At 45.4% G+C, this 26,926-nt stretch overlaps 1 protein-coding gene across 3 annotated transcripts in view; it reads right to left on the bottom strand.

The window, feature by feature from the left end:
• LOC129811324 (echinoderm microtubule-associated protein-like 1) overlaps nt 1-26,926 on the bottom strand; it is a 66,228-nt gene that overhangs the window by 15,271 nt on the left and 24,031 nt on the right. For 2 of the 3 annotated variants that reach the window (XM_055862539.1, XM_055862540.1), the window contains exons 3-7: nt 21,913-22,045; nt 7,291-7,422; nt 6,975-7,003; nt 3,972-3,998; nt 867-996 (exon numbers count right to left, since the gene is read on the bottom strand). In XM_055862539.1, the coding sequence (XP_055718514.1) occupies nt 867-996; nt 3,972-3,998; nt 6,975-7,003; nt 7,291-7,422; nt 21,913-22,045 (451 nt within the window). The remainder of the gene's footprint in view (nt 1-866; nt 997-3,971; nt 3,999-6,974; nt 7,004-7,290; nt 7,423-21,912; nt 22,046-26,926) is intronic. The other variant, XM_055862541.1, reaches the window with a different exon arrangement.

The raw sequence follows: 26,926 nt of genomic DNA, 5'->3' as shown, positions 1-26,926 counted from the left end.
ACAGAGGCCCATTATCAGCAACCATCACTCCTGTGTTCCAATGGCACCTTGTGTTAGCCAATCCAAGTTTATAATTTTAAAAGGATAATTGATCATTATAAAACCCCTTTTGCAATTATGTTAGCACAGCTGAAAACTGTTGTCCTGATTAAAGAAGCAATAAAACTTGCCTTCTTTAGACTAGTTGTGTATCTGGAGCATCAGCATTTGTGGGTTCGATTACAGGCTCAAAATGGCCAGAAACAACTGAGCAAGAGGACAAGTACATTAGAGTGTCTAGTTTGAGAAACAGATGCCTCACAAGTCCTCAACTGGCAGCTTCATTAAATAGTACCTGCGAAACACCAGTCTCAACATCAACAGTGAAGAGGCGACTCCAGGATGTTGGCCTTCTAGGCAAAGTTACAAAGAAAAAGCAATTTCTCAGACTGGGCAATAAAAATAAAAGATTAAGATGGGCAAAAGAACACAAACACTGGACAGAGGAACTCTGCCTAGGAGGCCAGCATCCTGGAGTCCCCAAAATGGTTTTCTAATGAGCCTTTTAAAATTATAAACTTGGATTAGCTAATACAACGTGCCATTGGAACACAGGAGTGATGGTTGCTGATAATGGGTCTCTGTACGCCTATGTAGATATTCCATTTTAAAAATCTGCCGTTTCCAGCTACAATAGTCATTTACAACATTAGCAATGTCTACACTGTATTCCTGATCAATTTGATGTTATTTTAATGGACAAAAAAAATGACATTTCTAAGTGACCCCAAACTTTTGAACGGTAGTGTACGTTGAGAGTTGTAATGCCACTTCATCATTCTTATCTTTTGAAATATCCATTTTATATTGGCCTTGAAGAAGGATACACCCAGTCCAGTTTGAGCTTCTTGGTTGGCAGGTCCGATTTGGCTTCCAGGCAGTAGGTCTCAACAAGGTCTTTAGCCATGTACATGGTGATGGGTCGTCCCTTCAAATACATTTTCACATATCCTTCCTCTAAAAGAAGCAACAGACATTTTTAGTGGACAATTTGTCATGACTCATTGGTAATGAGGAGGAGTGTTTGGGATAGTGAGAACAGTGTGTGAGAGGAGCGAGAATAAAGAGGGGTGTAGAGACTCTTGAGAATAAAGAGGGGTGTAGAGACTCTTGAGAATAAAGAGGGGTGTAGAGACTCTTGAGAATAAAGAGGGGTGTAGAGACTCTTGAGAATAAAGAGGGGTGTAGAGACTCTTGAGAACAAAAGAGGGGTGTAGAGACTCTTGAGAATAAAGAGGGGTGTAGAGACTCTTGAGAACAAAAGAGGGGTGTAGAGACTCTTGAGAACAAAAGAGGGGTGTAGAGACTCTTGAGAATAAAGGGGGTGTAGAGACTCTTGAGAACGAAAGAGGGGTGTAGAGACTCTTGAGAATAAAGGGGGTGTAGAGACTCTTGGGAACAAAAGAGGGGTGTAGAGACTCTGGGGAACAAAAGAGGGGTGTAGAGACTCTTGAGAACGAAAGAGGGGTGTAGAGACTCTTCAGAATGAAAGAGGGGTGTAGAGCAGTGGGGGCTGTTGAAGGGAGGACGGCTCATAATATTGTCTGGAAAGGAGTGAATGGAATGGCATCAAACACACGGAACCCACTGAACCCACGGAACCCATGTATTTGATGTGTTTGATACAATTCCACTCCGTCCACTACCATGAGCCTGTCCTCCCCAATTAAGGTGCCACCAACTTCCTGTGGTGTAGAGATGAGAATGAAAGAGGGGTGTAGAGATGATCAATAGTTTAGAGGGGTGTAGAGACAATCAATAGTTTAGAGGGGTGTAGAGACGATCAATAGTTTAGAGGGGTGTAGAGACGATCAATAGTTTAGAGGGGTGTAGAGACGATCAATAGTTTAGAGGGGTGTAGAGACGATCAATAGATTAGAGGGGTGTAGAGATGATCAATAGTTTAGAGGGATGTCATGGTTATGAGATGTTGATATACATTTTAAAAATGAAAAGTTTTAAAGGAGTGAATGCATTTAGTAAAGGAAATGATAGATCAGCAAAACACAGAGATAGATAGGCTTTCATTTTCCTTTTATTCAGATAATAACAACGAATGATGCAAAATGAACAGAGAAGACAACATGCATAGAGTCACGGTGCCACAGCAAGAGAAGCAAAAACAACCAATAAGAAAATAAAACAGAAAAAAAAACAGAAAACGTGACGTCATGGAGAGGAATGCTTTTTCAAGTCCATTTTTTACACGGAACTCTTTTTCAATCTAGTGCCAAGAGCTGGTATAGGCCTAGCTTAGTAACAGATTTGGAAGTACTGGCTAGGTGATTTGACGGGGCTCCTGTAGTTCGGAGTTTCTAAAGGAGAGTGGCTAACTGACTTTCTCAGGGGGATAGTGAATGTCGGGGTCTTCCTGACTTCAGTGGACCTGACAGACTTGTCAGGTGCACTCTTGGAGTCAGGCGCCGTGTGGGGAGCGGAGGAGCGGCCAGACATGGCTGCTACGCTTGATTTGGGCGCCTCAACGGTTCCAGTCCTTTTCGATGGGCGGGCCAGATATATCTGCACGGTTACTAGGTAGGTGGAAGAGTTGGAAATGGGGCCAGTGGGAAGGAGGAGGGGTCAGTAGAATATATCCAAGTTAGATTTTATCGACAACTTGCTGTTCTGCTACAACGGACGACCACAAAACACGGGACTGGTACGAGACAAGCTATCGTATCTACTGGTTAACAACCGCTGGTGGGCTAAACTACTGGGACTCTCACTCTTCAAGTTACGCTTGAGACTTTTACTAAAAGAGTGCATTAGTGGCTCAACATATAACTAATGTCTATGATAAACATGAGACAGTAAAACGTCTCCTTTTTAAAAATCTACTTTAGCTGGCATCAGGGTGAATAACATTCATCTTTAAATATGTTCACTTGACCTACCATGCTTTTCTTATGTATTTGTAAATGTTTTATTTTTTGTTATTGCCACTGACAGCAATTAATTTGTCACAAGGACCATGAGTTTCACGAGAGTCTGCTTCCAAACATGTCTCTTTCATCTTTCTTTAGCCAGGCTTGTGGAAATTGGGCATAAGCTGTCCATCAAACACTTCATTCTGAAGGCCATGCAAGAGAAGGCAACTACAAAAAGACTTCAAAAGCTATAAAGTGAAGACATTGTAATGCAAACAGCCCTTTTCAGGATACGTGATACCAACACAAGACATTTGGCTTGTTCTGCTCTGAAAAGGGGGCTCTTAGGAGATCAGGGTGCACTGCAGGAAATATTTGGTGGGGTTCCTATGGTGACGAGGACAAAAGAGAGCTGTGTGGCTGTGTGCAAACATATCTAGAATGTGGCAATTCCACACTAAGCTTAACAGCTAGTCTAAAAGCATCACTGCAATCAACCAGACACAGTTCAGACTCGGTGTGTTAGAGCATGGTTTCCCAAATTCTGCACTAGATTTTTTTTATTTCAGCTGTGTAGTGCTGGGGCAAAAACCAAAACGTGTACCCAGAGCCCAAAGACCGAGTATGGGAAACCCTGTGTTAGAGTGTGTATATTAGTCCACAGTTGGCTGACATATTGGGGAGGGATACTATCACACTCACTGTCAACCCAAACCCTCCCGTGCCATGGAGCTGCTCTCTGTGCATTGGGCCTATGACTCACAGGCAAAAGGAGTCAGTCAGTAGCCTATACTGTACGTTCTCGCATGAGACAAGAACAATAGCAGTAGTCTAAGTCTAATAGCTCCAGGTATGTGTAACGTAATATCCTGCCGACTACGCCACATTGTGATATGGAGGGGTCTTAGCTACCACACTATTTCTTTGGGTGCAATTCCCATGATGGTGACGTAGTGTGTCACATACGGCTCCTTTATGTGTAGATTAACTATTTGTCTAAGGCTTTAGGAGAACACAATGTCCAGAGAGCTGCTAATGTAAGGGGGCTTGAGGACCAAAACCTACCTTTGCAGTGTGTCACTCGTCGCATCCCTTGTGAGTTCAGAGAGAAGGGGACAGAAGGACCAGGTGAGGTTTTGCTTCCTGTTCCTGACCTGGACTTCCTGTTCCTGACCTGGACTTCCTGTTCCTGACCTGGATTTACTCATCATTGGGACTCCGTTTTATGCAAGCTCCTTGCCTCAGCCTTGACAACACTTAGGCTATTGTGCTTGATGTATTTTCTATTTGAATCTAGGCAAATCATCCATCCATCCATCTATCCATCTGATCTAGCAGTCTGAACAGGGGCATCTGACAATTTCACATAGGCCACAGGCTAAGCATGTAGTGTTTCTGTTACTTGTTTGGTCGTTATGGATTTGTGGAAGATCAGATGGGCTATAGAGAGATTCTAATCAATAGAAAACAATTCCACAGATTATACGAAGGCACAGTGTCCATTGGGACTATTCAGATTATACGATGGCACAGTGTCCATTGGGACTATTCAGGCATCATCTCGATAGCTGTTATGTGTACTCAGTCATCTACATTGACTCGTTGACTTCTTTTCAAGGTTGAAGGTTTATGACACTACCCTGGGACTGTGCTGGTCTGATCAGACAATAATTGATTCAAATCATCAACATGGACATGTTAATGGTGGTGCCAGTACATTTTCTCTGTTGATCAGCACCCACTGTCTTGCTGGAATCAACCCTCAGCCACAGTAAGGTTCAGCAAGAATCAACCCCCAGCCACAGTAAGGTTCAGCAAGAATCCACCCTCAGCCACAGTAAGGTTCAGCAAGAATCCACCCTCAGCCACAGTAAGGTTCAGCAAGAATCCACACTCAGCCAAATGGAAGGTTCAGCAAGAATCAACCCCCAGCCACAGTAAGGTTCAGCAAGAATCAACCCCCAGCCACAGTAAGGTTCAGCAAGAATCAACCCTCAGCCACAGTAAGGTTCAGCAAGAATCAACCCTCAGCCACTGTAAGGTTCAGCAAGAATCAACCCTCAGCCACAGTAAGGTTCAGCAAGAATCAAACCTCAGCCACAGTAAGGTTCAGCAAGAATCAACCCTCAGCCACAGTAAGGTTCAGCAAGTATCAGCCCTCAGCCACAGAAAGGTTCAGCAAGAATCAACCCTCAGCCACAGAAAGGTTCAGCAAGAATCAACCCTCAGCCACAGTAAGGTTCAGCAAGAATCAACCCTCAGCCACAGTAAGGTTAAGCAAGAATCAACCCTCAGCCACAGTAAGGTTCAGCAAGAATCAACCCTCCGCCACAGTTAGGTTCAGCAAGAATCAACCCTCAGCCACAGTAAGGTTCAGCAAGAATCAACCCTCCGCCACAGTAAGGTTCAGCAAGAATCAACCCTCAGCCACAGTAAGGTTAAGCAAGAATCAACCCTCAGCCACAGTAAGGTTCAGCAAGAATCAACTCTCCGCCACAGTTAGGTTCAGCAAGAATCAACCCTCAGCCACAGTAAGGTTCAGCAAGAATCAACCCTCAGCCACAGTAAGGTTAAGCAAGAATCAACCCTCAGCCACAGTAATGTTCAGCAAGAATCAACCCTCCGCCACAGTTAGTGTCACGATCGTGTGGAGGATTGACGGACCAAAACGCAGCAGTAGGAAAATAAGCCATCTTCCTTTTATTGATGACGAAGGCAAAACGAAACAAAAACACTTACACACTAACAAAACAATAAAACGACCGTGAAGCTAATAAACGTTGTGCACATACACAGGCTACAAACGTTCAGACATAGACAATTACCCACATCAAACGAAAGCCTATGGTTACCTTAAATATGGCTCCCAATCAGAGACAACAGAAATCAGCTGTCTCTAATTGGGAACCCATTCAGGCAACCATAGACTCTCCTAAACAACTAAACCAACATAGACACAGCTAGACACATGCACTCAACACAAACCCATACACTACACCCAACACCCCCTTTACCATATAATCACCCAAAACCAACAAAACACAAATATTCCCCATGTCACACCCTGACCTAACTAAAATAATAAAGAAAACAAAGAATACTAAGGCCAGGGCGTGACAGTTAGGTTCAGCAAGAATCAACCCTCAGCCACAGTAAGGTTCAGCAAGAATCAACCCTCAGCCACAGAAAGGTTCAGCAAGAATCAACCCTCAGCTATAGTAAGGTTCAGCAAGAATCAACCCTCAGCCACAGTAAGGTTCAGCAAGAATCAACCCCCAGCCACAGTAAGGTTCAGCAAGAATCAACCCTCAGCCACAGTTAGGTTCAGCAAGAGTCAACCCTCAGCCACAGAAAGGTTCAGCAAGGATCAACCCTCAGCCACAGTAAGGTTCAACAAGGATCAACCCTCAGCCACAGTAAGGTTCAGAGGGGTGATGATCAATCAGGGAGAATTACACCAGATAAATCAGCCTCATGGGATACAGCAATCTAATTTACACAGTGATCAATACCACCCTGGAGATATTATAGTGTTTACTGTTACTACTACTGGATACAAACTCACACAGTAAAACGTATAAGACAGGTGTATATTACTCCAGGTAAGGAAAGGAAAAAGGAAATCAGATGACAATGGAGGTTGAAATGCTTCATCAGAATTTATGTGAGGATGGAAGAGGTTATGGAAGGTTGGATGATTAATGGTTTGGAGGATGAATGTTTTCAACACGTTACAACAGAAACGTCACCACTGTACATCACAGCACATCACAGAACAGCCTTGAGTGGTAGTCTTTGACCTGAGAATTAACCAAGTGAGCAAAAGTGGTTGAAATGATGTCATTACAACGTCATTACAACCAAACGTGTGTCACTATGACATTATTGCGACCAGTTTGTCCCGATAGGGAGGAGTCGCTAACTTTAACCTGCAAAAGAACTAGTAACATACTTTACATTTGTTTTTGCACGTATTTTAAACAATGCTGACAAATTTAATTAACCCTGTAACTCACAGGGAGCCAATGAGTGCATGGCATCACTGATTAGAGTACCGTCGGCTCTTACCTGTATTGAATACGGGCTCCTTCAGTTTGCTGCAAGGTGGATGGAAAAAAAAGCTGTGTCAACACTTTCCGTCACTGCGACCAGGTATGTTCAATCAAGCGCAGATAAAGTTTTTGAATGATAACAAACACTACTTGAACCCAAGGTCATGTGCAGTAGGGTGAAATGTTTTGAAACTGACTGAAACGGGTAGGTTTCCAATAGGGAAGGCTTGTTTTAGTTTTGTGTTTCAAAACATTTCACTACGGTGTGCGCTACTGAACACTACCCAGATCTGGCTGTGAATGACCAGTCATTGGTGTTATGCTGGCTGTACCTTTCGCTGGCTCTCTTGCCGCTGGAGTTGCTCCCGGTGGAGCCGGCACGGGTGCGGTTACTCTTGGAGTCGCCGCTGTCTTTGCGCGTCAGCGTACTCATCGTTTCGTTGGAGTTGGTTCTCCTCACAGTGCTGGGGAAAGATGGTAAAATGGACGATAAAACTACCTGATGGTGCCTTTTACAGCGGCTTAAAAGATATTGTCCAAGGAATGATGTTTCTAAGGCGCATAAGGAGTACTACTTTACTTGTCTGTAAACTATAGAAATGAACACCAAAGATGTCTCTCTCTGGGGAAGAGATGGTAAAGTAGATGATAAAATGACTGAATGGTCAAAGAGAGAAGATTAAGATAACATGAGCTGGCGCACACCCAGAAAAATTATTTTGTGTGGTGCTGACTAACGGTGAATAAACTATAATCTATCAAAATAAAGTGAGTCACACACTCCATATATAAACTCCCAGTAATGTATTTAGTGTTATTTAGTAAATACCTAATAAATGACTGGGAGTTTACTTATGGAGTGTGTGACTCTCTTTATTTTGATAGTTTTAATAAAAGAGAGAAGAACAACATGAACTGTCTGGGGAAAACCATTAAAATAGCCCGTTATTTAGCTGTATCCCCTGTATCCCCAAATCCTTCTGGAAAACATCATCTATCATCTGAAACATCGAAGACTTCAAACTTTATTTTTGACTGTTTAGCGACAAGGACAAGCATGGACCATACCAGCAAGCTATAAATACCAGTATCTGTTACAAGCCCTCATATGTCCTTGTTAAGTACAGGCCATCACAGAACACCAAAGGAAGGCCCTATGCTAGGAAACCAGATTACCGATCCATGACAGAGAGAGACTTTTTCCTCTCTTTCCGCTGTGGACACATTTGTGAGGGTATTAGAGGAGATGGTTGAAACATGTCAAAAGGCTGCCCATTCAAATGCCTGTACAAAGGAAGGGCCTTATCAGCAGTCCATTGGCTAGAATGGCTTCCAGGCTCAAGTCTAATCCGGCATACAAAACCAAAGTCCATTCACTCCTGCCGTTGGGGCTGATGTTATCCCTCTGAAACAGGGTCCAGGGATGTGTGTGTGTGTGTTGTGTGTGTGGGGTGGAGGGGGTCTTTGTTAGTTGAGGTATGTCAGGCAGCAGGCACACCTCGATCAGGAATGGAGTTAATTAGGCCATGGGGGCTTTATTGAAATATTTTGCCAACGTTGGTGGGCATGGGAGCAGCACCTAATGTAGTTGATCTAATCAACACATGGTTACTGGTGAGACTGGGTCTGGGGGGGGTTAGGGCCACACACGCACGCACGCACACACACACACACACACACACACACACACACACACACACACACACACACACACACACACACACACACACACACACACACACACACACACACACACACACACACACACACACACACACACTGGGTCTGGGGGGTTAGGGCCAGACAGACTGGAGACACTGGGACTAGGGGGTTAGGGCCAGACAGACTGGAGAGACTGGGTCTGGGGGGTTAGGGCCAGACAGATGGAGAGACTGGGTCTGGGGGGTTAGGGCCAGACAGGTGGAGAGACTGGGTCGGGGGGTTAGGGCCAGACAGACTGGAGACACTGGGTCTGGGGGGTTAGGGCCAGACAGACTGGAGAGATTGGGCCTGCCAGACAGATAGAGAGACTGAGTCTGGGGGGTTAGGGCCAGACAGACTGGAGAGATTGGGTCTGCCAGACAGATGGAGAGACTGGGTCTGGGGGATTAGGGCCAGACAGACTGGAGAGACTGGGTCTGCCAGACAGATGGAGAGACTGGGACTAGGGGGTTAGGGCCAGACAGACTGAAGAGACTGGGTCTGGGGGGTTAGGGCCAGACAGACTGGAGAGACTGGGTCTGCCAGACAGACTGGAGAGACTGGGTCTGGGGGGTTAGGGCCAGACAGACTAGAGAGACTGGGTCTGGGGGGTTAGGGCCAGACAGACTAGAGAGACTGGGTCTGGGGGGTTAGGGCCAGACAGACTAGAGAGACTGGGTCTGGGGGGTTAGGGCCAGACAGACTAGAGAGACTGGGTCTGGGGGGTTAGGGCCAGACAGACTGGAGAGACTGGGTCTGGGGGGTTAGGGCCAGACAGACTGGAGAGACTGGGTCTGGGGGGTTAGGGCCAGACAGACTAGAGAGACTGGGTCTGGGGGGTTAGGGCCAGACAGACTGGAGAGACTGGGTCTGGGGGGTTAGGGCCCAGACAGACTGGAGAGACTGGGTCTAGGGGGTTAGAGCCAGACAGACAGGAGACACTGGGTCTGCCAGACAGATGGAGACACTGGGTCTGGGGGGTTAGGGCCAGACAGATGGAGAGACTGGGTCTGGGGGGTAAGGGCCAGACAGATGGAGAGATTGGGTCTGCCAGACAGATGGAGAGACTGGGACTAGGGGTTTAGGGCCAGACAGACTGGAGAGACTGGGTCTAGGGGGTCAGGGCCAGACAGACTGGAGAGACTGGGTCTGGGGGGTTAGGGCCAGACAGACTGGAGAGACTGGGACTAGGGGGTTAGGGCCAGACAGACTGGAGAGACTGGGACTAGGGGGTCAGGGCCAGACAGACTGGAGAGACTGGGACTAGGGGGTCAGGGCCAGACAGACTGGAGAGACTGGGACTAGGGGGTCAGGGCCATACAGAACATTCGGAACACCTGCTCTTTCCATGACAGACTGACCAGGTGAATCCAGGTAAAAGCTATGATCCCTTATTGATGTCACCTGTTAAATCCACTTCAATCAGTGTAGATGAAGGGGAGAAGACAGGTTAAAGAAGGATTTTGAAGCCTTGAGAAAACTGAGACATGGATTGTGTACATGTTGCCATTCAGAGGGTGAATGGGCAAGACAAAATATTTAAATGCTTTTTGAACGGGGTCTGGTAGTAAGTGCCAAGTGTACTGGTTTGAATGTGTCACTAACAGCAACTCTGCGGGGTTTTTCACGCTCAACAATTTTACGTGTGTATCAAAATGGTCCACCACCCAAAAGACATCCAGCCCACTTGACACAACTGTGGGAAACATCAATATGGGCCAGCATCCCTGTGGAACACTTTTGACACTTTTGACCATGACGCGACCAATTGAGGCTGTTCTGAGGGCAAAAGGAGGTGCAACTCATTATTAGGAAGGTGTTCAGTTCAGTGTTTTGTACATTCAGTGTATATCACTCTAGATCTATGGATTCAGTCTGGAGAAGGTTCTTCAATACGGCATCCATATTAGGAACTCTTCCACCCTCCCTCTTCTCCTCTTTATATCAATTTACTCTAGAGTCTGTGGTCTCATCCATCCACCATCCATTTGTCAGTCCAGGATTATGATAATTTGACTCCAGACATAACCCTCAGTGGAGGAGTGCCTTTTGTTCCCCAGACAGTAGTGATTGATTACCTGTGCTCCCCTTGCCCCAGTCAGCCCCAGTCAGTTAATCGGGGCCTGGTCTCTGAATGCCACAGCGGTGGGTATGGGGATGGCTGTGACAGCACTGTCCCTTTGTTTTACAATCCATGTAAAATGTCAGTGGCTCTCCCTTCTGAGGAGGGGACATTTATGCCAGAGGGAAAATGAGATGTGGCACAGACAGGCCAAACAGGATACAGTAGAAATGCAGTGAAGAGAAACAGTGTGGGTTTGTAGGAGACAAAATGTGGGTTTTTAGGAGTTATAATGTGTGTTTGAATGAGACATAATGTGAGTTATATAGGAGACATAATGTGAGTTTGTAGAAGTGTCGTGTCTTTGCAGACATTACATTTACATTTCCATTTAAGTCATTTAGCAGACGCTCTTATCCAGAGCGACTTACAAATTGGAAAGTTCATACATATTAATCCTGGTACCCCCGTGGGGAATGAACCCACAACCCTGGCGTTGCAAGCGCCATGCTCTACCAACTGAGCCACACGGGACCTACATAACGTGGGTTTGTATAACGTGGGTTTGTATAACGTGGGTTTGTAGGACACCTAATAAGGGTTTGTAGGACACCTAATGTGGGTTTGTAGGAGACATAATGTGGGTTTGTAGGACACATAATGTGGGTTTGTAGGAGACATAATTTGGGTTTGTAGGAGACATAGTGTGGGTTTGTAGGATACATACTGTGGGTTTGTAGAAAAACATTGTGGGTTTGTAGGACACATAATGTGGGTTTGTAGGAGACATAATGTGGGTTTGTAGGACACATAATGTGGGTTTGTAGGATACATAATGTGGGTTTGTAGGACACATAATGTGGGTTCGTAGGAAACATAATGTGGGTTTGTAGGAGACATAATGTGGGTTTGTAGGAGACATAATGTGGGTTTGTAGGACACATAATGTGGGTTTGTAGGATACATACTGTGGGTTTGTAGGATACATACTGTGGGTTTGTAGAAAAACATTGTGGGTTTGTAGGACACATAATGTGGGTTTGTAGGAGACATAATGTGGGTTTGTAGGACACATAATGTGGGTTTGTAGGATACATAATGTGGGTTTGTAGGACACATAATGTGGGTTCGTAGGAAACATAATGTGGGTTTGTAGGAGACATAATGTGGGTTTGTAGGAGATATAATGTGGGTTTGTAGGACACATAATGTGGGTTTGTAGGATACATACTGTGGGTTTGTAGGACACATAATGTGGGTTTGTAGGAGACATAATTTGGGCTTGTAGGAGACATAGTGTGGATTTGAGACATAATGTGGGTTTGTAGGAGACATAATGTGGATTTGTAGGATACATAATGTGGGTTTGTAGAAAAACAATGTGGGTTTGTAGGAGACATAATGTGGGTTTGTAGAAGACATAATGTGGGTTTTTAGGAGACATAATGTGGGTTTGTAGGAGACATAATGTGGGTTTGTAGGAGACATAATGTGTGGGTTTGTAGGAGACATAATGTGGGTTTGTAGGAGACATAGTGTGGGTTTGTAGGAGACATAATGTGGGTTTGTAGGGGACATAGTGTGGGTTTGTAGGAGACATAATGTGGGTTTGTAGGAGACATAATTTGGGTTTGTAGGAGACATAGTGTGGGTTTGTAGGATACATACTGTGGGTTTGTAGAAAAACATTGTGGGTTTGTAGGACACATAATGTGGGTTTGTAGGACACATAATGTGGGTTTGTAGAAAAACAATGTGGGTTTGTAGGAGACATAATGTGGGTTTGTAGGAGACATAATGTGGGTTTGCAGGAGACATAATGTGGGTTTGTAGGACACATAATGTGGGTTTGTAGGAGACATAATGTGGGTTTGTAGGAGACATAGTGTGGATTTGAGACATAATGTGGGTTTGTAGGAGACATACTGTGGGTTCGTAGGATACATAATGTGGGTTTGTAGGAGACATACTGTGGGTTTGTAGGACACATAATGTGGGTTTGTAGGAGACATAATTTGGGTTTGTAGGAGACATAGTGTGGATTTGAGACATAATGTTTGTTTGTAGGAGACATACTTTGGGTTTGTAGGAGACATAGTGTGGATTTGTAGGAGACATAATGTGGGTTTGTAGGAGACATAATGTGTGTTTGTAGGACACATAATGTGGTTTTGTAGCATACATAATGTGGGTTTGTAGAAAAACAATGTGGGTTTGTAGGAGACATAATGTGGGTTTGTAGAAGACATAATGTGGGTTTTTAGGAGACATAATGTGGGTTTGTAGGAGACATAATGTGGGTTTGTAGGAGACATAATGTGTGGGTTTGTAGGAGACATAATGTGGGTTTGTAGGAGACATAGTGTGGGTTTGTAGGAGACATAATGTGGGTTTGTAGGAGACATAGTGTGGGTTTGTAGGAGACATAATGTGGGTTTGTAGGAGACATAATTTGGGTTTGTAGGAGACATAGTGTGGGTTTGTAGGATACATACTGTGGGTTTGTAGAAAAACATTGTGGGTTTGTAGGACACATAATGTGGGTTTGTAGGACACATAATGTGGGTTTGTAGAAAAACAATGTGGGTTTGTAGGAGACATAATGTGGGTTTGTAGGAGACATAATGTGGGTTTGCAGGAGACATAATGTGGGTTTGTAGGACACATAATGTGGGTTTGTAGGAGACATAATGTGGGTTTGTAGGAGACATAGTGTGGATTTGAGACATAATGTGGGTTTGTAGGAGACATACTGTGGGTTCGTAGGATACATAATGTGGGTTTGTAGGAGACATACTGTGGGTTTGTAGGACACATAATGTGGGTTTGTAGGAGACATAATTTGGGTTTGTAGGAGACATAGTGTGGATTTGAGACATAATGTTTGTTTGTAGGAGACATACTTTGGGTTTGTAGGAGACATAGTGTGGATTTGTAGGAGACATAATGTGGGTTTGTAGGAGACATAATGTGTGTTTGTAGGACACATAATGTGGATTTGTAGGATACATAATGTGGGTTTGTAGAAAAACAATGTGGGTTTGTAGGAGACATAATGTGGGTTTGTAGGAGACATAATGTGGGTTTGTAGGAGACATAATGTGGGTTTGTAGGAGACATAATGTGGGTTTGTAGGAGACATAATGTGGGTTTGTAGGAGACATAATGTGGGTTTGTAGGAGACATAATGTGGGTTTGTAGGAGACATAATGTGGGTTTGTAGGAGACATAATGTGGGTTTGTAGGAGACATAATGTGGGTTTGTAGGACACATAATGTGGGTTTGTAGGATACATACTGTGGGTTTGTAGGACACATAATGTGGGTTTGTAGGAGACATAATTTGGGTTTGTAGGAGACATAGTGTGGATTTGAGACATAATGTGGGTTTGTAGGAGACATAATGTGGATTTGTAGGATACATAATGTGGGTTTGTAGAAAAACAATGTGGGTTTGTAGGAGACATAATGTGGGTTTGTAGAAGACATAATGTGGGTTTTTAGGAGACATAATGTGGGTTTGTAGGAGACATAATGTGGGTTTGTAGGAGACATAATGTGTGGGTTTGTAGGAGACATAATGTGGGTTTGTAGGAGACATAGTGTGGGTTTGTAGGAGACATAATGTGGGTTTGTAGGGGACATAGTGTGGGTTTGTAGGAGACATAATGTGGGTTTGTAGGAGACATAATTTGGGTTTGTAGGAGACATAGTGTGGGTTTGTAGGATACATACTGTGGGTTTGTAGAAAAACATTGTGGGTTTGTAGGACACATAATGTGGGTTTGTAGGACACATAATGTGGGTTTGTAGAAAAACAATGTGGGTTTGTAGGAGACATAATGTGGGTTTGTAGGAGACATAATGTGGGTTTGCAGGAGACATAATGTGGGTTTGTAGGACACATAATGTGGGTTTGTAGGAGACATAATTTGGGTTTGTAGGAGACATAGTGTGGATTTGAGACATAATGTGGGTTTGTAGGAGACATAATGTGGATTTGTAGGATACATAATGTGGGTTTGTAGAAAAACAATGTGGGTTTGTAGGAGACATAATGTGGGTTTGTAGAAGACATAATGTGGGTTTTTAGGAGACATAATGTGGGTTTGTAGGAGACATAATGTGGGTTTGTAGGAGACATAATGTGTGGGTTTGTAGGAGACATAATGTGGGTTTGTAGGAGACATAGTGTGGGTTTGTAGGAGACATAATGTGGGTTTGTAGGGGACATAGTGTGGGTTTGTAGGAGACATAATGTGGGTTTGTAGGAGACATAATTTGGGTTTGTAGGAGACATAGTGTGGGTTTGTAGGATACATACTGTGGGTTTGTAGAAAAACATTGTGGGTTTGTAGGACACATAATGTGGGTTTGTAGGACACATAATGTGGGTTTGTAGAAAAACAATGTGGGTTTGTAGGAGACATAATGTGGGTTTGTAGGAGACATAATGTGGGTTTGCAGGAGACATAATGTGGGTTTGTAGGACACATAATGTGGGTTTGTAGGAGACATAATGTGGGTTTGTAGGAGACATAGTGTGGATTTGAGACATAATGTGGGTTTGTAGGAGACATACTGTGGGTTCGTAGGATACATAATGTGGGTTTGTAGGAGACATACTGTGGGTTTGTAGGACACATAATGTGGGTTTGTAGGAGACATAATTTGGGTTTGTAGGAGACAAAGTGTGGATTTGAGACATAATGTTTGTTTGTAGGAGACATACTTTGGGTTTGTAGGAGACATAGTGTGGATTTGTAGGAGACATAATGTGGGTTTGTAGGAGACATAATGTGTTTTTGTAGGACACATAATGTGGATTTGTAGGATACATAATGTGGGTTTGTAGAAAAACAATGTGGGTTTGTAGGAGACATAATGTGGGTTTGTAGAAGACATAATGTGGGTTTTTAGGAGACATAATGTGGGTTTGTAGGAGACATAATGTGGGTTTGTAGGAGACATAATGTGTGGGTTTGTAGGAGACATAATGTGGGTTTGTAGGAGACATAGTGTGGGTTTGTAGGAGACATAATGTGGGTTTGTAGGAGACATAGTGTGGGTTTGTAGGAGACATAATGTGGGTTTGTAGGAGACATAATTTGGGTTTGTAGGAGACATAGTGTGGGTTTGTAGGATACATACTGTGGGTTTGTAGAAAAACATTGTGGGTTTGTAGGACACATAATGTGGGTTTGTAGGACACATAATGTGGGTTTGTAGAAAAACAATGTGGGTTTGTAGGAGACATAATGTGGGTTTGTAGGAGACATAATGTGGGTTTGCAGGAGACATAATGTGGGTTTGTAGGACACATAATGTGGGTTTGTAGGAGACATAATGTGGGTTTGTAGGAGACATAGTGTGGATTTGAGACATAATGTGGGTTTGTAGGAGACATACTGTGGGTTCGTAGGATACATAATGTGGGTTTGTAGGAGACATACTGTGGGTTTGTAGGACACATAATGTGGGTTTGTAGGAGACATAATTTGGGTTTGTAGGAGACATAGTGTGGATTTGAGACATAATGTTTGTTTGTAGGAGACATACTTTGGGTTTGTAGGAGACATAGTGTGGATTTGTAGGAGACATAATGTGGGTTTGTAGGAGACATAATGTGTGTTTGTAGGACACATAATGTGGATTTGTAGGATACATAATGTGGGTTTGTAGAAAAACAATGTGGGTTTGTAGGAGACATAATGTGGGTTTGTAGGAGACATAATGTGGGTTTGTAGGAGACATAATGTGGGTTTGTAGGAGACATAATGTGGGTTTGTAGGAGACATAATGTGGGTTTGTAGGAGACATAATGTGGGTTTGTAGGAGACATAATGTGGGTTTGTAGGAGACATAATGTGGGTTTGTAGGAGACATAATGTGGGTTTGTAGGAGACATAATGTGGGTTTGTAGGAGACATAATTGTAACGGCTTTCCTCCTCCTCTTCATCAGAAGAGGAGGAACATGGATTGAACCAAGGCGCAGCGGAGTTTGTCGACATGATTTATTAAAGAAAAACACGAACTCGACTAATACACTAACAAAACAAATAAACGGTGTAGACAGACCTAGACGACGAACTTACATAAAAACATGAAGAACGCACGAATAGAGAAAATAGGCTACACAAAATGAACGATGAACAAACAAACCGAAACCAGTCCCGTGTGTCGCAACGACATACACAAACACAGGAGATAATCACCCACAACGAACACTGTGAAAACACCTACCTAAATATGACTCTTAATTAGAGGAACGCCAAACACCTGCCTCTAATTAAGAGCCATACCAGGCAACCCATAAACCAACATAGAAACAGAAAACATAGAATGCCCACCCAAACTCACGTCCTGACCAACTAACACATATAACAAACTAACAGAAATAGGTCAGGAACGTGACATAACCCCCCCCATAAGGTGCGAACTCCGGGCGCACCAGCACAAAGTCTAGGGGAGGGTCTGGGTGGGCATCTGACCACGGTGGTGGCTCAGGCTCCGGGCGAGGTCCCCACCCCACCATAGTCAATCCCAGCTTCCATCTCCCCCTATGAATGTCCACCCTCATCTTACCCCCACAAAATCCTTTTGGTAACATCAACAACAGGGGCAGCACCGGGACAGAGGGATAGATCAAGACAGAGGGATAGCTCAAGACAGAGGGACAGATCAGGATAGAGAGGTAGCTCAGGATAGAGAGGTAGATCAGAATAGAGGGGCAACTCCGGACTGAAAGGCAGCTCCGGACAGAGAGACAGCTCTGGACTGAGGGGCAGTTCTGGGTAAATAGCCGCTCCGGGCTAAGGGACAGCTCATGACTGGCTAAAGGCTCTGGACGCTCATGGCTGGCTGACGGCTCTCGACGCTCATGGCTGGCTGACGGCTCTCGACGCTCATGGCTGGCTGACGGCTCTCGACGCTCATGGCTGGCTGACGGCTCTCGACGCTCATGGCTCGCTGACGGCTCTGGACGCTCATGGCTCGCTGACGGCTCTGGACGCTCATGGCTGGCTGAAGGCTCTGGACGCTCATGGCTCACTGACGGCTCTGGCAGATCCTGTCTGGTTGGCGGCTCTGGCAGATCCTGTCTGGTTCGCGGCTCTGGCAGATCCTGTCTGGTTGGCGGCTCTGGCAGATCCTGTCTGGTTGGCGGCTCTGGCAGATCCTGTCTGGTTGGCGGCTCTGGCAGATCCTGACTGATAACTGGCTCTAGCGGCTCCTGACTGACTATCGGCTCTGACAGCTCGGGACAGACGGGCGGCTCTAATGGCTCAGGACAGACGGATGGCTCAGACGGCGCTGGGGAGACGGATGGCTCAGACGGCGCTGGGGAGACGGATGGCTCAGACGGCGCTGGGGAGACGGATGGCTCAGATGGCGCTGCGGAGACGGATGGCTCAGACTGCACCTGTCTGGCGGAAGGCTCTGGCTGCTCCTGTCTGGCGGAAGGCTCTGTAGGCTCATGGCAGACGGGCAGCTTTGCAGGCTCATGGCAGACAGGCAGTTCATGCGCCGTTGGGCAGACGGCAGACTCTGGCCGGCTGAGACGCACTGTAGGCTTGGTGCGTGGTGCCGTAACTGAAGGCACCTGACTGAGGACACGCACTTCAAGCCTAGTGCGGGGAGCAGGGACAGGGCACACTGGACTCTCAAAGCGTGCTATATTCCTGGTGCGTGGTACCGGCACTGGTGGCACCGGGCTGAGTGCACGCACATCAGGACGAGTACGGGGAGAAACAACAGTGTGCACAGGACTTAGGAGACGCACATGTGGCTTAGTGCGCGGTGCCGGAACTGGAGGCACTAGGCTGGAGACACGCACCATAGGGAGAGTGCGTGGAGGAGGCACAGGGCTCTGAAAACGCACTGGAAGCCTGGTGCGTGGTGTAGGCACTGGTGGTACTGGGCTGGGGCGGGGAGGTAGTGCCGGAAATACCGGACCGTGAAGGCGTACTGGCTCCCTTGAGCACCGAGCCTGCCCAACCCTACCTGGTTGAATGCTCCCCGTCGCCCGACCAGTGCGGGGAGGTGGAATAACCCGCACCGGGCTATGTAGGCGAACCGGGGACACCATGCGTAAGGCTGGTGCCATGTAAGCCGGCCCGAGGAGACGCACTGGAGACCAGACGCGTTGAGCCGGCCTCATGACACCTGGCTCAATGCCCAATCTAGCCCTACCAGTGCGGGGAGGTGGAATAACCCGCACTGGGCTATGCACTTGTACAGGAGACACCGTGCGCTCTACTGGGTAACACGGCGCCTGCCCGTACTCCCGCTCTCCACGGTAAGCCTGGGAAGTGGGCGCAGGTCTCCTACCTGCCCTTGGCCCACTACCTCTTAACCCCCCCCCAAGAAATTTTTGGGGTCTCCTCTCGGACTTCCAGCCACGTCTCCTTGCTGCCTCCTCATACCAACGCTCTTGGGCTCTCACTGCCTCCATCTCCACACGAGCGCGGCGATATTCTCCCGACTGTGCCCATGGACCTCTCCCGTCCAATATTTCCTCCCAAGTCCATGATTCCTGTGTATAATCCTGCTTGAACTCACGCCGCTTGGTTCTGGATTGGTGGGTGATTCTGTAACGGCTTTCCTCCTCCTCTTCATCAGAAGAGGAGGAACATGGATTGAACCAAGGCGCAGCGGAGTTTGTCGACATGATTTATTAAAGAAAAACACAAACTCGACTAATACACTAACAAAACAAATAAACGGTGTAGACAGACCTAGACGACGAACTTACATAAAAACATGAAGAACGCACAAATAGAGAAAATAGGCTACACAAAATGAACGATGAACAAACAAACCGAAACCAGTCCCGTGTGGGGCAACGACATACACAAACACAGGAGACAATCACCCACAACGAACACTGTGAAAACACCTACCTAAATATGACTCTTAATTAGAGGAACGCCAAACACCTGCCTCTAATTAAGAGCCATACCAGGCAACCCATAAACCAACATAGAAACAGAAAACATAGAATGCCCACCCAAACTCACGTCCTGACCAACTAACACATATAACAAACTAACAGAAATAGGTCAGGAACGTGACAATAATGTGGGTTTGTAGGAGACATAATGTGGGTTTGTAGGAGACATAGTGTGGGTTTGTAGGAGACATAATGTGGGTTTGTAGGAGACATAATGTGGGTTTGTAGGATACATAATGTGGGTTTGTAGGAGACAATTGTCACGCCCTGATCCTTTTTATGTCTCTGTTTTGGTTTGGTCAGGGCGTGAGTTGGGGTGGGCATTCTATGTTTTGTGTTTCTATGATTTTCTATTTCTAGGTTTTGGCCGGGTATGGTTCTCAATCAGGGACAGCTGTCTATCGTTGTCTCTGATTGGGAACCATACTTAGGTAGCTTTTTTCTCCACCTGTGTTTGTGGGAAGTCGACTTTGTTTAGGGCACATAGCCTTTGATTTTCACGGTTTGGTTTTGTAGTGTTTATTGTTTTGTTCGGCGTCATTTTGCTTTAATAAAGAAAATGTACGCTCAACACGCTGCACCTTGGTCCTCTCCTTTCGACAGCCGTGACAACAATGTGTCGACTTAGTGGACTAATCAAATAAACACACCACATTTGGGATGATTTCCTACGTTGTATGATTTTTTTGTTCTGGTAGAATTGTGTATCTCAATAGTGTCCACGTATTGAGCTTTAGGGTACAACTGACTTTGAATACGTTTAGCTATTCATACTACCAGCTGGCAGCAAACCAGAACAAAATGTGGTTGTCTGCTTGGAACAGAGTCTGTTTTTAAAGGATCAATTAGTCAACACTAAAACACTAGGGTTGGTTTTACTCAAAGCAAGAAAGAATACTGGTGAAAGATCTCATAAGCTGACCCTATGTCTCATAAACTGACCCTATGTCTCATAAACTGACCCTGTGTCTCATAAACTGACCCTGTGTCTCATAAACTGACCCTATGTCTCATAAACTGACCCTATGTCTCATAAACTGACCCTGTGTCTCATAAACTGACCCTATTTCTCATAAACTGACCCGGTGTCGCATAAACTGACCCTATGTCTAAAAAACTGACCCTGTGTCTCATAAACTGACCCTGTGTCTCATAAACTGACCCTATTTCTCATAAACTGACCCGATGTCGCATAAACTGACCCTATGTCTCATAAACTGACCCTATGTCTCATAAACTGACCCTATGTCTCATAAACTGACCCTGTGTCTCATAAACTGACCCTATGTCTCATAAACTGACCCTATGTCTCATAAACTGACCCTATGTCTCATAAACTGACCCTATGTCTCATAAGCTGACCCTATGTCTCATAAACTGACCCTATTTCTCATAAACTGACCCTATGTCTCATAAGCTGACCCTATGTCTCATAACTGACCCTGTGTCTCATAAGCTGACCCTATGTCTCATAAGCTGACCCTATGTCTCATAAACTGACCCTATGTCTCATAACTGACCCTGTGTCTCATAAGCTGACCCTGTGTCTCATAAGCTGACCCTATGTCTCATAAACTGACCCTATGTCTCATAAACTGACCCTATGTCTCATAAACTGACCCCATGTCTCATAAACTGACCCTATGTCTCATAAACTGACCCTATGACTCATAAACTGACCCTATGTCTCATAAGCTGACCCTATGTCTCATAAACTGACCCTATGTCTCATAAACTGACCCTATGTCTCATAAGCTGACCCTATGTCTCATAAGCTGACCCTATGTCTCATAAACTGACCCTATGTCTCATAAGCTGACCCTATGTCTCATAAGCTGACCCTATGTCTCATAAACTGACCCTATGTCTCATAAACTGACCCTATGTCTCATAAACTGACCCTATGTCTCATAAACTGACCCCATGTCTCATAAACTGACCCTATGTCTCATAAACTGACCCTATGACTCATAAACTGACCCTGTGTCTCATAAGCTGACCCTGTGTCTCATACACTGACCCTGTGTCTCATAAACTGACCCTATGTCTCATAAACTGACCCTATGGCTCATAAACTGACCCTATGGCTCATAACTGACCCTATGTCTCATAAACTGACCCTGTGGCTCATAAACTGACCTTATGGCTCATAAACTGACCCTATATCAGATCACGATGTTCAGGAAAACTCCTGGATTTAGGCCTACCAAAAGGTGATGGGAGCGATTTGAGCTGTTTACCTCTTGGTTGCTGTTGAAGCAGCATCCTTCCTGGAGCTGGAGAGGGACGGTAGCGTGCCGACACTTTTCTTTGGTAGGACAGTGCCGTTGTTGACCATGGGCCTTAGAGGGAGGGCAGCCATCATGGGTCTGGCTGTAAAACAAACACACACAGTGGCACAGAGTAAGTGGGGCTTTGCATTGAACCAGCTGCAACTGATGATCTGCCCTGAACCAGCTACAACATACAGAAAATACCCACTACTCATGGGGACTAGCTGTTGGGAACTGTCATAGTCAGGTGTGAAGTGAACGAACCAGAAATGAGATTGTGACAACAATGTTAAGGCAATAATTTATAGGAAAGGTTGAATACAATGCTTTGGAGACATCCCAGCGTTGTCATTAAATCCGATGACATTACAACCAGAAACTGATTGAAATTATATAATTATAACATCATTTTAACTGGTTTTGCCAAGTTTTCCCCACTGGAATTGATCATAAGGAAGCATATCCAATACTAGACACTTCCACTGGTCTTCTGACTCTGTCATTTTGAATGGAGATGGAAGTCAATAAACGGCCCTCGACAAGAGATGTACAACTAATAGGCTGATGGAAAATTCATGGGACTAAGCTGAGTCATGGGATGACGTACTGAACATGGCAGAGATGTTTAACTCTTGAACCTGATTAGAACTTAGCAGAAGAGTGTGTGAGTATGTCTTTACTGGTTCTAGTCCAAAAAAGACTGATGATGATAATGGAAGAAAAGCCCACGCAGGGTTAGGGTTATATGTAATATATACAGTATGCTTCTCCAAACACACCAAGACAGTTGTGAAGAGGGCACGACAAAGCCTATTCCCCCTCAATAAACTAAAAAGATTTGGCATGGGTCCTGAGATCCTCAAAAGATTCTACAGCTGCAACATCGAGAGCATCCTGACTGGTTGCATCACTGCCTGGTATGGCAACTGCTCGACCTCCGACCGCAAGGCATTACAGAGGGTAGTGCGTACGGCCCAGTACGTCACTGGGGCTAGGTTCCTGCCATCCAGGACCTCTACACCAGGCGGTGTCAGAGGAAGGCCCTAAGAATTGTCAAAAACCCCAGCCACCCCAGTCATAGACTGTTCTCTCTGCTACCGCATGGCAAGCAGTACCGGAGTGCCAAGTCTAGGACAAAAAGGCTTCTCAACAGTTTTTTACCCCCAAGCCATAAGACTCCTGAACAAGTAATCAAATGGCTACCCGGACGAATTGCATTGTGTGCCCCCCCCCCCCCACCCCTCGTTTTACGCTGCTGCTACTCTCTGTTTATAATTTATGCATAATCACTTTAATTATACATTCATGTACATACTACCTCAATTGGGCCGACCAACCAGTGCCCCAGCACATTGGCTAACCGGGCTATCTGCATTGTGTCCCGCCACCCGCCACCCACTCTTTTACTCTACTGCTACTCTCTGTTCATCATATATGCATAGTCACTTTAACCATATATTCATGTACATACTACCTAAATCAGCCTGACTAACCGGTGTCTGTATGTAGCCTCGCTACTGTATATAGCCTCGCTACGGGATATAGCCTGTCTTTTTACTGTTGTTTTAATTCTTTACCTACCCATTGTTCACCTAATACCTTTATGGCACTATTGGTTAGAGCCTGTAAGTAAGCATTTCACTGTAAGATCTACACCTGTTGTATTCAGCGCACGTGACAAATAAACTTTGATTTGATTTGATCTAGTTCTGCATTTACATTTACAAAATTTTGGCTGAAACAGCCTTCACCCTCAGCCTTCATCCTGACTGGTTGCATCACCCCCTGGTACGGCAACTACTCGGCCTCCGACCGCAAGGCACTACAGAGGGTAGTGCGTACGGCCCAGTACATCACTGGGGACAAGCTTCCTGCCATCCAGGACCTCTATACTAGGCAGTGTCAGAGGAAGGCCCAAAGAATTGTCAAAGACTCCACTCACCCAAGTCATAGACTGCTGTCTCTGTTACCGCACGTCAAGCGGTACCAGAGCGTCAAGTCTAAGTCCAATAGGCTCCTTAAAACAGCTTTTTACCCCAAGCCATAAGACTGCTGAACAAATAATAAAATGGCCACCCAGACTATTTGCATTGATCCCCTGCTGCTACTCACTGTTTATTATCTATGCATAGTCACTTTACTCCTACCCCCACACATTGACCCCCCCCACCCTTACTGCTACTCACTGTTTATTATCTATGCATAGTCACTTTACTCCTACCCCCACACATTGACCCCCCCACCCTTACTGCTACTCACTGTTTATTATCTATGCATAGTCACTTTACTCCTACCCCCACACATTGACCCCCCCCCCCCCTACTGCTTCTCACTGTTTATTATCTATGCATAGTCACTTTACTCCTACCCCCACACATTGACCCCCCCCCTACTGCTTCTCACTGTTTATTATCTATGCATAGTCACTTTACTCTTACCCCCACACATTGACCCCCCACCCACCCCTACTGCTACTCGCTGTTTATTATCTATGCATAGTCACTTTACTCTTACCCCCACACATTGACCCCCCCCCCCCCCACCCCTACTGCTACTCGCTGTTTATTATCTATGCATAGTCACTTTACTCCTACCCCCACACATTGACCCCCCCCCACCCCCACCCCTACTGCTACTCACTGTTTATTATCTATGAATAGTCACTTTACTCCTACCCCCACACATTGACCCCCCCACCCCACCCTACTGCTACTCGCTGTTTATTATCTATGAATAGTCACTTTACTCCTACCCCCACACATTGACCCCCCCCCCCCCCCCACCCTACTGCTACTCGCTGTTTATTATCTATGCATAGTCATTTTACTCCTACCCCCACACATTGACCCCCCCCCCCCCCCTACTGCTACTCACTGTTTATTATCTATGCATAGTCACTTTACTCCTACCCCCACACATTGACCCCCCTCCCCACCCTACTGCTACTCACTGTTTATTATCTATGCATAGTCACTTTACTCCTACCCCCACACATTGACCCCCCCCCCACTCACTGTTTATTATCTATGCATAGTCACTTTACTCCTACCCCCACACATTGACCCCCCTCCCCACCCTACTGCTACTCACTGTTTATTATCTATGAATAGTCACTTTACTCCTACCCCCACACATTGACTCAGTATTGGGTTACTTGTTTTACTCCTACCCCCACACATTGACTCAGTATTGGGTTATTTGTTTTACTCCTACCCCCACACATTGACTCAGTATTGGGTTATTTGTTTTACTCCTACCCCCACACATTGACTCAGTATTGGGTTATTTGTTTTACTCCTACCCCCACACATTGACTCAGTATTGGGTTACTTGTTTTACTCCTACCCCCACACATTGACTCAGTATTGGGTTACTTGTTTTACTCCTACCCCCACACATTGACCCCCCCCACCCCTACTGCTACTCACTGTATATTATCTATGCATAGTCACTTTACTCCTACCCCCACACATTGACACCCCCCCCCCCCCTACTGCTACTCACTGTATATTATCTATGCATAGTCACGTTACTCCTACCCCCACACATTGACTCAGTATTGGGTTACTTGTTTTACTTTACTTAGTAAATATTTTCTTAACTCTATTTTCTTAAAACTGCATTGCTGGTTTAGGGCTTGTAAGTGAGCATTTCATGGTAAGGTGGAACAAAAATCAATCAACCTTTTGTGTTTCATTTTTTAAAACATTTTTATATTTGATTACCTGCTGTATTCGGCTTATGTGACCAATACAATGTGATTTGATCATCCGCCTTAATCAGCCTTCATCATCAGCCTTCATCATCAGCCTTCATCAACAGCCTTCATAATCAGCCTTCATCATCAGCCTTCATCATCAGCCTTCATCAACAGCCTTCATCAATAGCCTTCATCAATAGCCTTCGTCAACAGCCTTCATCAACAGCCTTCATCAACAGCCTTCATCAATAGCCTTCATCAACAGCCTTCTTTAACAGCCTTCATCAACAGCCTTCATCAACAGCCTTCATCAACAGCCTTCATCAACAGCCTTCATCATTAGCCTTCATCAACAGCCTTCATCAACAGCCTTCATCAATAGCCTTCATCATCAGCCTTCATCATCAGCCTCCAACTTGACTAGTCTGCTGCAGCTGAAACATTGTTTACTGTATAATGTATGTGGACGCAGGAATAAAGAGCAGGAGCGGCATACCCGGTCTGCAGACTTCTGTTCTTTCATTAGAAATCCTGCCTCTATATGTGCAGTCAGTCACTCTGCTAGAACATCAGTCACACCTTGAGTGACTCCATTCTAACATCATCAGGGCCCCACTTTACTCCCTCAGCATAATTGCTAACAGCACTGATAAGGGGGTTGCCAGGCCTGTATTTGTATGGATGTCAGAACAGTGGCTATAAAATATTTATCACTGCAGATAAAGCTGGTGGGGTTTGTTATATGCTTGCTCGGCCCGGCTGGCACGCATGTGTATGCGTGGTTGCGTGTGTGTGCGTGGGTGGGTGTGTGTGTGTGTGCGTGGATGGGTGTGTGTGTTTGGGTGTATGTGTGTGTATGCAGTAGAATCACTCTTGGCAGGGTAAACTGACAGAAGATATAGCAGAATTAGACCAAACAGACGCACCAGGCAGAGAGAGAGCAGAGAGAGAGAGAGATACAGCAGAGAGAGAGAGAGAGAGAGAGCAGAGAGAGAGAGAGCAGAGCGAGCAGAGAGAGAGAGAGAGAGCAGAGCAGAGAGAGCAGAGAGAGAGAGAGAGAGAGAGAGAGACATCAGAGAGAGACAGAGAGAGAGAGACAGAGAGAGAGACAGAGAGAGAGAGCAGAGAGAGAGAGAGAGCAGAGAGAGACAGAGAGAGACAGAGAGACAGAGAGAGAGCAGAGAGAGAGAGAGAGAGAGACATAGAGACAGAGAGAGACAGAGAGAGAGAGAGAGAGAGCAGAGAGAGAGACATCAGAGACAGAGAGAGCTAGAGAGATGA

The sequence above is a fragment of the Salvelinus fontinalis genome, chromosome 15, assembly GCF_029448725.1.
Source record: "Salvelinus fontinalis isolate EN_2023a chromosome 15, ASM2944872v1, whole genome shotgun sequence".
In the NCBI taxonomy this organism is placed as follows: Eukaryota; Metazoa; Chordata; class Actinopteri; order Salmoniformes; family Salmonidae; genus Salvelinus; species Salvelinus fontinalis.
The sequence above is the reverse complement of the archived record's forward strand: the minus strand, read 5'-3'. Positions and strand labels throughout refer to the sequence as shown.